Source organism: Dermochelys coriacea, chromosome 3 (assembly GCF_009764565.3).
Source record: "Dermochelys coriacea isolate rDerCor1 chromosome 3, rDerCor1.pri.v4, whole genome shotgun sequence".
Classification (NCBI taxonomy): domain Eukaryota; kingdom Metazoa; phylum Chordata; order Testudines; family Dermochelyidae; genus Dermochelys; species Dermochelys coriacea.
Genome location: NC_050070.1, coordinates 122,694,954 through 122,709,198, shown reverse-complemented (window position 1 = coordinate 122,709,198; position 14,245 = coordinate 122,694,954). Strand labels below are relative to the sequence as shown.

General features: G+C 41.7%; 1 protein-coding gene across 1 annotated transcript in view; it reads left to right on the top strand.

The window, feature by feature from the left end:
• Positions 1-14,245, top strand: part of LOC119853184 (plasminogen-like) — a 61,228-nt gene that overhangs the window by 40,645 nt on the left and 6,338 nt on the right. Inside the window, exons 13-16 of the mRNA XM_038395897.1 lie at positions 3,737-3,830; positions 6,537-6,657; positions 9,466-9,540; positions 13,276-13,416. Of these exons, the coding sequence (XP_038251825.1) occupies positions 3,737-3,830; positions 6,537-6,657; positions 9,466-9,540; positions 13,276-13,416 (431 nt within the window). The remainder of the gene's footprint in view (positions 1-3,736; positions 3,831-6,536; positions 6,658-9,465; positions 9,541-13,275; positions 13,417-14,245) is intronic.

Here is a 14,245-nt window from a genome sequence, read left to right as displayed (position 1 = left end):
GGAGTTGAGGAGAGTTTTGGGGAAACCAAGAGGACAAAGGAGTAGCTGATACCATTTTCACAGGAGGAGAGAGCAGAAAAAGCCCAGCAGAGCTCAGGATGGCTCTGCTCCCTCTTCCTCCTCCCCTCCTGGGAGCAATGGGTCCATCTGCTCTCTCCCTCCCCTTCCCCTCTGCACCCTCCAACACCTCATATGGGAAGGGGAGATGAAGAACCTGTGGAGCTGCAGGAGAAGCAGAGGTGCTCTGAGATGTGAGGGGGCAATGTGAGGGGCTGGGGTGCATAATTTATTGGGCTTTGGGCAGATGTGGAGCTGTATGGCAGCAAAACTGATGTGGGGATTAGGAGGTGCCTAAGTAATTGCTGAGCTGGTGGGGTAGAGAGTTAGAACGTTGGCGTCCAGGAAGAAGCTGCTTGAGTGTGCAGAGATTCCAGCCTGCGAGAGCTCCTGCAGCTGGGGCCAGCTAACTGTGCTTTGCACATTTGGGGCTGCCTATAAATTACGTAACACGTTGTTTGGAGATTTTTTCAAGACCCACAACCCCATGGAACACCGAAACAAACATGAACAACTGAGGACCAACCCATCCCCTAATGTGTTCTGTAATTTATGGACAGCCCCTGTGGGAGACCTGGTAACATTTTAATTGACACATACCCTGGAGGAAGTTCAGAATTCAAAAGAAACACTGACAACAATATCTTTTAAAAGAAATCTCCTGATTTCGGAACTTTTGGAGATGGAATTCTGCACTCTCATTCGTTCGTGGGAAACAATGCACCTGGAGAAAATCTTGGCAGCTTTGATAGTCCCCTTGACATTAATGGATCTGCAAGTACCAGTAAAGTATACTTGCATGATTACGCTTTTTCAGGATTAGGCCCTGTTTGTTTGTTTTTGTTGTTTGTAATCTACAGCAGAAGTGCTTTTCTTTCATGAACTGAAATTAGGGCGTATTTATCAGAATTGTCCTTTGCATTTGAGTGGAGGTTGATTTTGGGAAAGATTAACGGATGCATTCAAACATAATTCACTAATTTGATATAAAATGTGTATTCCTCAGAGAGGGAATCACATGGGCTATGCTGTGGTCATAACTTGGAGGAAGATTCATTCCCCTTCCTACCACCTGCACAAATCTCCAGCACCTGGCCCAGAATTTCAGATTTAGCCCCGGGAGATGGATTTGTCCCTAAGATGTGGCTAGGTGGCACAGCCGGTTAATGCACTAGGCTGAATTTGGGGCAAGAGCCTGTTTGACATAGTTCTTTTTTAGAATGATAAAAAGCATTGAGATAAAATTCTGAGTGCAGATAAAATCAATTACATCTTACACATAGCACCTTCAGAGAATCATAAAATATAAGGGTTGGAAGGGACCTCAGAAGATCATCTAGTCCAAGCCCCTGCTCAAAGCAGCACCAATCCCCAACTAAATCATCCCAGCCAGGGCTTTCTCAAGCCTGACTTTAAAAACCTCTAAGGAAGGAGATTCCACCACCTCCCTAGATAACCCATTCCAGTGCTTTACCACCTTCCTAGAAAAAGTTTTTCCTAATATCCAACCTAAACCTCCCCCACTGCAACTTGAGACCATTACTCCTCCTTCTCTCCTCTGGTACCACTGAGAACAGTCTAGATCCATCCTCTTTGGGACCCCCTTTTAGGTAGTTGAAAGCAGCTATCAAATCCCCCCTCATTCTTCTCTTCTGCAGGCTAAATAATTCCAGTTCCCTCAGCATCTCCGCATAAGTCATGTGCTCCAGCCCCCTAATAATTTTTGTTGTCCTCCCCTGGACTCTTTCCAATTTTTCCACATCCTTCTTGAAGTGTGGGGCCCAAAACTGGACACAGTACTCCAGATGAGGCCTCACCAATGCCAAATAGAGCGGAATGATCATGTCCCTCAATCACCTGGCAATGCTCCTACTTATATAGCCCAAAATGCCATTAGCCTTCTCGGTAACAAGGGCACACTGTTGACTCATATCCAGCTTCTTGTCCACTGTAACCCCTAGGTCCTTTTCTGCAGAATTGCTGCCTAGCTGTTCAGTCCCTAGTCAATAGCAGTGCGTGGGATACTTCCGTCCTAAGTACAGGACTCTGCACTTGTCCTTGTGGAATCTCATCAGATTTCTTTTGGCCCAATCCTCTTAATTTGTCTAGGTCCCTCTGTATCCTATCCCTACCCTCCAGTGTATCTACCACTCCTCCCAGTTTAGTGTCATTTGCAAACTTGCTGAGGGTGCAATCCCTGCCATCCTCCAGATCATTAATGAAGATATTGAACAAAACCGACCCCAGGACCGACCCTTGGAGCACTCCTCTTGATACTGGCTGCCAGCTAGACATGGAGCCATTGATCACTATCGGTTGAGCCCGACGAGCGAGCCAGCTTTCTATCCGCCTTATGGTCCCATTCATCCAGCCCTTACTTCTTTAACTTGCTGGCAAGAATACTGTGGGAGACCGTATCAAAAACTTTGCTAAAGTCAAGGAATAACACATCCACTGCTTTCCCCTCATTGACAGAGCCAGTTATCTCATTGTCATGAGTTTTCAAAGATAATAGCCAATGGCTCTGCAATCACATCAGCCAACTCCTTTAACACCCTAAGATGCAGCGCATCCAGCCCCATGGACTTGTGCTCGTCCAGCTTTTCTAAATAGCCCTGAACCACTTATTTCTCCACAAAGGGCTGGTCACCTCCTCCCCATACTGTGCTTCCTAGTGTAGTAGTCTTGGAGCTGACCCTGTTCATGAAGTCAGAGGCAAAAAAAAGCATTGAGTACATTAGCTTTTTCCACATCCTCTGTCACTAGATTGCCTCTCTTATTCACTAAGGGGCCCACACTTTCCTTGACCACCTTCTTGTTGTCCTTGTTGACCTTGTCTTCTTCTTCCCAATAGAAAAGACCCTAGCTCCCACCCCACATCCAAAGCAATTCCCTCCCTCCTAAGTATTAACTCAGGGAAAAGCCTGTGTAAATAAACATATGCTAATGATATTGGTGGCCTCATCCTGTTCCACTGGGTATGTTTATTCACCAAAAAACCCACAAGAGAATTCAGCAGATTTGGCAGTCTTCTCAGGGGGCAACTCACAACTGACACAAATGGTGGAGAGGGGAGGAAACATTTAGACATTTCTTAGCACTGCGGTATTTAAGCAGGTTGGGATTGATGTGCATTGGCAAACTATGTAGGAGAAGCTTCCACTGTACCTGCCTGGCCCCATGACATACGGGGTCCTTTGCAAACCTCAAAAAGATGCTCTTTGCCATCTCCTCAAGATCTTGCAAACAAAGTGTGCTTTGGCAATATGCTTAGCATTGGCTTAACCACTCTGATTGACTTCAGTGGGAACAGAGTTAGGCTAACACTGAGCGCTCTAGGAAAATCCCATCTTATGTTTGTTGTACTCTTGAGTCCATAGGATCAATCGGAGTTTCAGGCTGGCTCTGCTACTTGTGGCTTGCCTGGCTGAAGAAAGTTGTATCAGTTTTATTTTCATGACATTTCACTAAATTCATCTAACAGTTATGAGAAAAAGAAAACAAAAGATTTTATTGCAATGAGAATAAATGATTATCAACAAAACAGTGAAATATTGTCTGGGGGGAAAAATCCAACATTTAGTTTTATATTATTATAAAAGCATAAATCAATAGACTTTTTAATTCCCTTCTTAATAGTCAGGGCTTTACTGTTTGTTCATTTCTGTATTTATTACAGTATTGCAGGAATCCTGACGGAGATATTAATGGTCCTTGGTGCTATACGACAGACCCAAGGAAAGCCTGGGAATACTGTGAAATCACCGAGTGCCGTAATTATTCTTTAAAGAGTCTTGTTTCCCCCATTTACGCTTTTGAAAATGTTTTTGACACTTGCAATGGGTAATTTTATTTTTCAATTTGAGTGGAAAAGACAGGCTTTAACAATAGCTTTATATTTCAAATTATAGCTCCATGTAACTGACAACAGCATCTGCTGGTAATAATCAGCTAAAGTTTAGGTAAAAAAGTTGGATCTAATCTCTACAAGATTGTCTGATCCCTACAGAATATGCTGTTTGTCATTGCTGGAGGTGGTCATCCAAAAACTGAAGCACCTGACATCACTAGTCACTCTTAAACATCTGAGGCAAACTCTACACAGAGGTTCTTATTCACGGATGTAACTAAACCCCACCCCAGAGTATGGGCCCGGTCCCAAGTCCATTGAATTGAATGGGAGGCTTCCAATTGGCTTCAGTGGGTTTTGGATCAGGCCCCAGATCTGCAGGTTGCTCTCACTGCTATTGAGTGGGATAGATGCAGGAGAAGGCTGAGCCAGGCTGACCTAGAGATAAGCTTATTTAGCGTATCTCTCTGGGATCCTCTGCTGGAGGGGTGCAGTCCGAGACATACAAATAAATCTGCCCTTCCCTGGCAAAATGCCCTTCATGGTAGCTGGGGAGTGAATCTGGCCCTAAATATTTAAGAGCAAAGCCCCTTAATTTGTTTACTTAAAAGGAAAGGTATTTGGGGGTCAATAAAGAGAAAATGTTGAGGGGCTCATGTTTTACTCCAAGCTTTTTATTGAATTTAAAGAGCAAGGCTCATATTCTAGCTTCTGGGACACATGAACAGGAGCTGCATGCATGCGTCTGACAAAACTCAGGCAGCTGGTGGGCTGTGACTGCTGCTTGCCACACTGATCATAATCATCTCACTCTAACCTTGTGCTCTCCTCCCCCACGTTTGTTGTATCTACTGGTTGTCTTTTGTCTTAGTTACATTGTAAGCTATTTGGGTAGGGGCTGGCATTTTGTTATGTATGTACAGTGCCTAGCACAATGTGGTAGTGGCCGGTAGGCCATACTGCAATACAAATAAATAACCACAACAACAGTGACCTGAAATGAGACTATCCCCACTACATGCTTTCTAAAGATTTTATGTATTTATGTTGCAATGGTTAATCATTCATATCCAAAACACTGTGTGCAAATCAAAACCCTAGGACCCACTTAATGAAATAGGAGGTCTGAGTGCATATGGAAGTTAAGATGTAGCTCCAACTTTTTAGCTCTCTGGAAAAGGATTTTGAAAGTTCAGAAAAACATGAGCACTCTGGTTTGCCTGTAATGGCAAATATTACATGGACCACAAACATTTTCCCAAAACAACTTATTTGAAACAGTAACTAATAAAAGGTGGTTTTGAGAGATCTCGCCCTAAAAATAGCCAGACTAGCTGAAACCTTTAAAAATTAAAATAAAGTATATGCAAATATGTGCTTACACTTTGCCTAATGTGCACACAAAAGGGTTTGAAAATACTGCCTATTGCCAGGAGCTGGATTGCCTGTCAGTTAATTAATTATTATGTGGTGTTGTACGATGGTAGCATCTAGAAGCCATGGCCCACTGTGTTAAGTACTGTACCGCATAAAACAAAGAGACAGTCCCTGGCCCAAGAATTTATATAATTTCTCCACTCTGTATTTTTGTAAGATGGACACATGATGCTTGTCCTTTGGTGAGTATCCCTGACCAAACCCCAGAACAGAGCAGGTAAGCAGAATAAGGGATTCTGCAAGATACACATACCACAACTGTAAACCAACCCCACTGGCTTTATTGAGGCGGGTCACTGTTGGGGTATACAAACTCCACACTAGAGAAGAAGGGGTTAAGGAGCTGCTCTGGGCCCAGGCAGCCTCACACCACCCCCACCTGCAAAGGCTGGAGGAGGAGGAGGAGGTTAAAGAGAGTAGCTGAGTGGCAGGCAGACAGTGGAAGTAAACTGCACTCCCAATGAGCTACTGTGGCCTGACCATTCCTGCAAAGAGAGGACTGGTGGAACTGTGAAGGTCAGAATCTTTATTTTTATTTTCAGTTCTTTACTTTACTCTATGGGAAGAGAGGGTGCTGGTAGCAAGTGATCCAGGGAGACAGTCATAAGATGCCCACCATTATTCCCTGGATCAAACCCTGGTGGAGAGGATAGTCCTGGATTTCCCTAACACTTTTAAAGAGGGACAGCTCTGAAAGCTTATCCATTGGCAGGGAACACAGGGACAGTGACTGAACTTCATTTACCATTGCTCCAGATTAGTTTAAATGCAGTGAGAAGATATGGCTTGTAGGGTTGCTGTACTTGGTCAGAGATGTAAGGATACTTACTGAGGCAATTTGGGGAATATGTTTTCTTTTTTTTCTTTTGTTCTTTTCCCCTTATTGTAATTTTAGCCCCATTTTGTTTCTGACTCGCTGATATCCAAATGTTACATCTGTAAACTCTTTGCCATGTAAATCAATGTGTTATCATCTTGAAAGTAATATTTTGGTCACAGACATTATTAACTGTTCCAGATAAGAATAACCTAACAATGTTTATGCAGTTTTTGCTGTGTAATTGCTTCATAAAGAGTGACAAACTAGAGAAGTTGTAAAGATAACCTTCCTCTCCCCATTTATTTAAATATATTGTGGATCGTATAACAGCTGCTTAAAAATTCTTCAGGTTGACTTCATTTTGTTCTTTAGCTCCTCCCGAATATGAGTGTGGAAAAGCCAAGACCGCTCCGAAGCTGTGCCCTACAAGGATTGTGGGTGGGTGTGTTTCAAATCCACACTCTTGGCCCTGGCAAATCAGTCTCAGGACAAGGTATAACTATTCCACATTGCATTACAACTTAGAAAGCACCTCACTACATGGGGCACCTCAGTAACAACTTTACAGAAAGGACTTCACGCTTCGTGTTTCTGTATGTGGAGCTGACACCTTCTGGAGAGTAGTCTTGATCTCTCCCTAAAAATGCCCCCAAACTGAAATGCCTCTAAAATAAATCTTTTCAACAAAATATATGGCACAATGTTTTTCCTCTTGACAAGATTGTCCCAAGCTAGTAAATGTAATTTAGTTAACTAGAACCCCTCCCATTTTTGTCCTAAACATTTACATAGGGCAGATTTGAACCACTCGTCCAAAATGTGCTTTAATTTTACTGACATAGGAAACAAATAATTCCCACTGAACGCAACGGGAGTTATTTGTATCCTGCCATGGGGATTTAGGGGTGGAGCCAGCAATTTAAAATTTGTACAGATGGTTTTCTGTCATCCCTGCTTATATAGGATCCAGTCCTGTTTCCATTGGAGCCAATAGCAATACTTCCATTGACTTTTATCAAAGCTGTAACAAAGCCATAATCTCCAGGACCTTTTTCAGTGTCATATTGATTGTGGTTAGTTATAGAGATCTAGCAGTGCTAAGAAAAGGCCTGATGAAAATGCCCACAAAAATCTGCTGGTCACCATAAAAAATATTGTCCTTAAGACAATGAAAATTGTATACCTTGGCATCAGTGATATATGCCTATCTACTGCTATAGTTCAAATCACCTACTCACAGCTATGCAGGATTGCAAGCTTTTGAAATTTGTCCAGTAGGACACCACAAACCAAATGGTTAAGATTAGGGCTGTCAATTAATCGCAGTTAACTCACGCGATTAACTCAAAAAAATTAATCGCAATTAAAAAAAATTGATCACGACTAATCGCACTGTTAAACAATAGAATACCAATTGAAATTTATTAAATATTTTCAGATGTTTTTCTATATTTTCAAATATATTGATTTCTATTACAACACAGAATACAAAGTGTACAGTGCTCACTTTATATTATTTTATTACAAATATTTGCACTGTAAAAATGATAAAAGAAATAGTATTTTTCAATTCACCTCATACAAGTACTGTAGTGCAATCTCTTTATCATGAAAGTGCAACTTACAAATGTAGATCTTTTTTCTTTCATAACTGCTGTCAAAAACAAAACAATGTAAAACTTTAGAGCCTACAAGTCCACTCAGTCCTACTTCTTGTTCAGCCAATCGCTAAGACAAACAAGTCTGTTTACATTTACAGGAGATACTTCTGCCTGCTTCTTCTTTACAGTGTCACCTGAAAGTGAGAACAGGCATTCGCATGGCACTTTTGTAGCCGGCGTTGAAAGGTATTTAGGTGCTAGATATGCTAAACATTTGTATGCCCAGTCATGCTTCAGCCACCATTCCAGAGGACATGCTTCCACGCAGATGATGCTCGTTAAAAAATAATGTGCTAATTACATTTGTGACTGAACTCCTTGTGGGAGAATTGTATTTCTCCTGCTCTGTTTTACCCACATTCTGCATATATTTTCATGTTATAGCAGTCTCGGATAATGACCCAGCACATGTTTGTTTTAAGAACACTTTCACAACAGATTTGACAAAACGCAAAGAAGATGCCAATGTGAGATTTCTAAAAATAGCTACAGCACTCGACCCAAGGTTTAAGAATCAGAAATGCTGTCCAAAATCTGAGAGGAACGAGGTGTGGAGCATGTTTGCGGAAGTCTTAAAAGAGCAAAACTCAGATGCGGAAACTACAGAACCTGAAATACCAAAAAAGAAAATCAACCTTCCGCTGGTGGCATCTGACTCAGATGATAAAAATAAACATGCATCAGTCTGCTCTGCTTTGGATTGTTATCGAGCAGAACCCATTATCAGTTTGGACGCATGTCCTGTGGAATGGTGGTTGAAGATGAAGAGACATATGAATATTTAGAGCATCTGGCATGTAAATATCTTGCAACGCCTGCTACAAGAGTGCCATGCAAACGCTGGTTCTCACTTTCAGGTGACATTGTAAACAAGAAGCAGGCAGCATTATCTCCTGCAAATTGTAACCAAGTTTGTTTTTCTGAGTGATTGTCTGAAGTAGGACTGAGTGGACTTGTAGGCTCTAAAGTTTTACATTGTTTTATTTTTCAGTGCAGTTATTTTGTGTACATAATTCTACATTTGTAAGTTCAACTTTCATGATAGAGAGATTTCACTACAATACTTGTATGACATGAATTGAAAAATACTATTTCTTTTGTTTTTTACAGTGCAAATATTTGTAATAAAAATAAATATAAAGTGAGCACAATACACTTTGTATTCTGTGTTGTAACTGAAATCAATATATTTGAAAATGTAGAAAATATCCAAAAATATTTAAGTAAATGGTATTCCATTATTGTTTAACAATGCGATCAATCATGCAATCAATCTTTTTAATCACATGATTAATAGCAATTATTTTTTTTAATCGCTTGACAGCCCTAATTAAGATATGTCATAATATTGATTATACTTCTGAACACAGAACCCTCCTGTTGAAATTGGGACAATCTTTCAAAATTCAAGATAGGTGTCAACTATCTTTTCTCATGTTTTGAGCCAACCAAACCTCAACTCTTGATGAAAATCAGTAATTTCTTTCTCATGATCTGTAGAATAAAATCTGGGAATCCTAAAAGCTCCTGAATAAGTGAAGTTGATAGTTTTCTAGTAGTCCTAACTGTGCATTGCTGTGATAGTGGAGAATTAACTTCACATTCTCAAACTAATCTCATGCCTTTCCTCTCTATTCCAGTTTCAACATGCACTTTTGTGGTGGCACTCTGATAGCCCCACAGTGGGTTCTTACCGCCAAACACTGCTTAGATAGGTAAGTGTCTATCGTAGCAGCTGCAGATATTTCCTACAACTGGAGAGGCATATCGAAGGGGGAAAAAAGTGTGCTTGGCAAAGTGTTTCTTTGATCTGTCTGAACTAGAAGCTGGTTTTTGCCAGAAGCTGGGAGTGAGCGACAGGAGATGGATCACTTGATGATTACCTGTTCTGTTCATTCCCTCTGGGGCACCTGACACTGGTCACTGTCGGAAGACAGGATACGGGCTAGCTGGACCTTTGGTCTGATCCAGTAGGGCCATTCTTATATTCTTATACTCTTACCCAGCCAATGCTTCACCTACATGATGGCTCTTAGAGTGGTTAACTGCTCTGTTACTTCTCATCCCCAAGCTCAGTTCATTCAAGTTAGAGCAGAGAGAAAGAGAGAGGGTAACAGTGAGGCTCCTTACTGAATAATGAACCTGTTCATATCTGTAAGGGCAGCACAGTCAGGCCCTGATTTTGTGCATGTGTAATAAGCAAGAGAAATGCTTGGATATCTCAAGAGAGCAACTTACTATCTTGAGGAGTCACCCAGCCATGTGAAGCTGACACACTGATGGCTGAAAAGAAAGCTTCGTGTCATAATAAATGTTAGTGGGATGCTTAGTGAGACCTTAATAAGCAAAACTCTGCATCCAAAACAGAGTATCTAGTCATCTGACTTCATGGTTGCTGTAGCTATAAGAGTTGCAGCATTTGCAATTTTATTGTTGTATTCAAACTTTGACGTAGATCAGTGCTACTCAAAGTGGTGGACCGGTGCCGATCCACAAGCCATCAGCTGCCGGTCTGCACGCACATTGGAAAAAAAAATGCCGGTCCCTCACATCAGATAGCTTGAGAAGCACTGACGTAGATGACATTTATAGATGTAAAATTCCAGCTGAGACCAGAACGTGCTTTGTTTTTCAGATTCTGATACAAAGAGATGGCCAAAAATATGATTACATAGACCTATAGTCTTAAAGGCCAGAAGGGACCATTGTGATCATCTAATCTAACCTCCTGCACATTGCAGGCCACAGAACCTCACCCACCTTTCTCCTGTAATAGACCCCTAACCTCTGGCTGAGTTACTGAAGTCCTCAAATCATGGTTTAAAGACTTCAAGTTACAGAGAATCCCCCATTTACTCAAGTTTAAACCAGCAAATGGCCTCTGCCCCATGGTACAGAGGAAGGCGAAACCCCCCTCCACAGTCTCTATCAATCTGACTTGTGGGAAAATTCCTTCCCAATCCCAAATATAACGATCACTTGAACCCTGAGCATGCCAGCAAAACCCACTGGCCAAACTTCTGGGAAAGAATTCTCAGTAATAACTCAGAGTCCTCCCCATCTAGTGCCCCAGCTCTGGCCATTGGGGATTTTTGCTAATAGCAGTCACAGATGGGCCACATGCCATTGTAGGCAGTCTCATCATACATCCCCTCCATAAACTTTTCAAGCTCAGCCTTGAAGCCGGTTAGGTTTTGCACCCCCATTGCTTACCTTGGAAGGCTGTTCCAGACCTTCATTCCTCTGATGGTTAGATTTCAAACCTAAACTTGTTGATGGCCACTTTATATCCATTTGTTCTTGTGTCAACACGGGCCCTTAACTTAAATAATTCTTCTCCCTCGCTGGTGTTTGTCCCTCTGATGTATTGATAGAGAGCAATCATATCTCCCCCAGCCTTTGTTTGGTTAGGCTAAGCAAGCCATACTCCTTGAGTCTCCTTTTGTAAGGAAGGGTTTCCACTCCTCTGATCATCCTAGTAGTCCTTCTCTTCAGTGTTCCAGTTTGAATTCATCTTTCTTAACCATGGGAGACCAGAACTGAACTCAGTATTACAGATGGAGTCCCACCAGTGTATTGTATAATGTCAATAGCACTTCCCTATCTTTACTGGAAATACCTCGCCTAATACATCCTAGGATTGCATTAGCCTTTTCACAGTCACATCACATTGGTGGCTCAAAGTCATCCTGTAATTGACAAATAAACCCAGGTCTTTCTCCTTCTCCATCGCTTCCAACTGATAAGTCCCCAGTTTATAGCAAAAATTCTTGTTGTTAGTCCCTAAATGCATGACCTTGCACTTTGCACTGTTAAATTTAATCCCATTTCTATTACTCCAGTTTATAAGGTCCCCCAGATCTTCTTGTATGATATTCCGGTCCTCCTCTGTATTAGCAACTCTCAACTTTTTGTCATGTGCAAATTTTATTAGCAAATCCCCACTTTTTGTGCCAAGGTAATGAATGAAAATGTTAAATATGGTTGGTCCCAAGACTGATCCCTGAAGAACTCCACTAGTAATCTCCCTTCAGCCTGACCCCTTTCAGAATGACCTGTTGTAGTCTCCCCTTTTGCCAGCTCCTCAACTACCTTTCAATTCTCATATTAATCTCCATCTTCCCCAGTTTAACTAATAATTTCCCATGTGGAAGTGTATCAAATGCTTTACTGAAATCCAAGTAGATTAGATCTAGGACTTTTCCTTTGTTTAAAAAAATCAGTTATCTTCTCAAAGAGTGAGATCTACCTTTTGTAAAACCATGTTATACTTTATCCCAATTACCCTTTATCTCTGTCTTAAAAATAGGAAGTATATTAGCAACTCTCCAGTCATAGAGCGTTTCCCCTGAGTTCACAGATACATTAAAAATCCTTGCTGTTGGGCTTGCAATTTCATGTGGCAGTTCCTTTAATATTCTGGGATGTGGAGCGTGGCAAATTTTCTACTAGCTAGAGGACTATAAATACTACTAGCTTTAGCTCAATATGAAAGATTTAATGGGAATAACAGTGAAAAACCCTGATGAGAAGTCTACCCCCTCCAACTCCCACTATTTTAGCTTCAGCTAAAAGGAAGGATGCTGTGATTAATACCAGGATGCTATCTCCTGAACTTACTGAAGGAGTCTATCCTTCATATCAGTGCCTGGTAGGTCAATGCCTGATAAAAGTGATGCGCCCTTGTTTATGTAGGCTCTTGAACACCACACTCATCACTGTAGTAATCTGTGCACCTATCCACCCCTCCCATGCCTACCTTCCTCTGCTTGCTGATAGAGCAAAAGACATCTTCCCAGAGTTCCTCCTCCCTCTACCCCCATCCCCTTCCTAGCACCTCAGTCTAACCACGGCACCATTCTGCCCTCCCCCACTTTTCTGGGTGGAGTGGATCTCTACCACTCTATCTCCCGACTAGCTGCTGCTGCATGGGGAGGGTTTGTGTCAACACTCTTCTACCCTTTTCCCAGTCTTTTGGTTGCTGGGGCAGAGGGGGAGAGCATATGTCTACACCTTGTTTCAGGTCTTCCTCCCCAGTAAATAGCCCCGCTGCCTGTCTCTGTTGCCTGTCTCTGTATCTTGGTCAGACATTGTAATTCACACTGTACCTCCTATGCACCTTCCTTCATAGGATTTTGAGTAGCAGCTGTGAAATTGATCACATGTCCACTGTTGCTACTTGGGAAAGCAGCAGCAGAGCCGCTGGAGCAGTATATCTGCAGATTCAGGAAGAAAACATGACATCACTTTATAGACTGTGGATTTCTTCATAACTATAAGAGCTAAACGTTAAAAAAAATCCCAACTAATACTTAGATTTTTTGCAAAAATCATCAGTATGTCCCAGTTCCCTATCAATTACAGTTCTTCAGGACTTGCTCCCCACTCAGCAGGGGTGCAAGCCCTGATTATCTGTATAGAACCTCACCATGTGCAATCCCCTCTTCCAGGTCATCCAGGACATCTTCATACAGAATCTTCCTTGGACTACACACTGAAAAGGCAGAGGAGTCGTCTGTGCAAATCCGAGATGTTGAGAAAATAGTCAAGGAACCTGGTCGGGCAGACATTGCCTTGCTGAAGATGAGCAGGTATCGTTTCAGCCAAAGCTTTCCCCCTAAAGCCCTTTAGCTGAAGTCATGAGTGTCTTTGTCTGGATTTAGATCTGACAACTACGTGGTGTGGAAGTGACTAGTTAATGGACAGTGGGCAGTTACCCATACCACAAAGTTTATGAAATCATTTCTAAGCATTTATTACAAGCTTCAAAAATGTGTTTACATCTATGCAGAACACATGTTAATGACAGAGAAGATTATTGAAAATACTACAGAACAGACCAGTTTCCATCATAGAAATGTTGGACCGGAAGAGGCCTGGAGACATCATGTAGTCCAGCCTTCTGCGCTGAGGCAGGACCAAGTAAACCTAGACCATCCTGACAGGTGTTTGTCTAACCTGTTCTTAAAAATCTCCAAAGATGGGATTTCCACAGCATCCCTTGGAAGCCCATTCCAGAGCTTAACTACCATTGTAGTAAGAAAGTTTTTCTTTTCAGAGTAGCAGCCGTGTTAGTCTGTATTCGCAAAAAGAAAAGGAGGACTTGTGGCACCTTAGAGACTAACAAATTTATTTGAGCATAAGCTTTCGTGAGCTAAGTTTTTCTAAATATCTAACCTAAATCGCCCTTGCTGCAGATTAAGCCCACTCCACTTCTTGTCCTATCTTCCATGGGCATGGAGAACAATTGATCACTGTCCTCTTTATAACAGCCTTTAACATACTTGAAGACTGATATAGGTCCCCATCAAGATGAAACATAGTTAAATTACATGGTTTGACTAAAGAGATTTTAAAGGAATATGGCAAGCAGAATTTTCCAAGTTGCATTCCTGTATTAAATAAATCAAAATTACACTT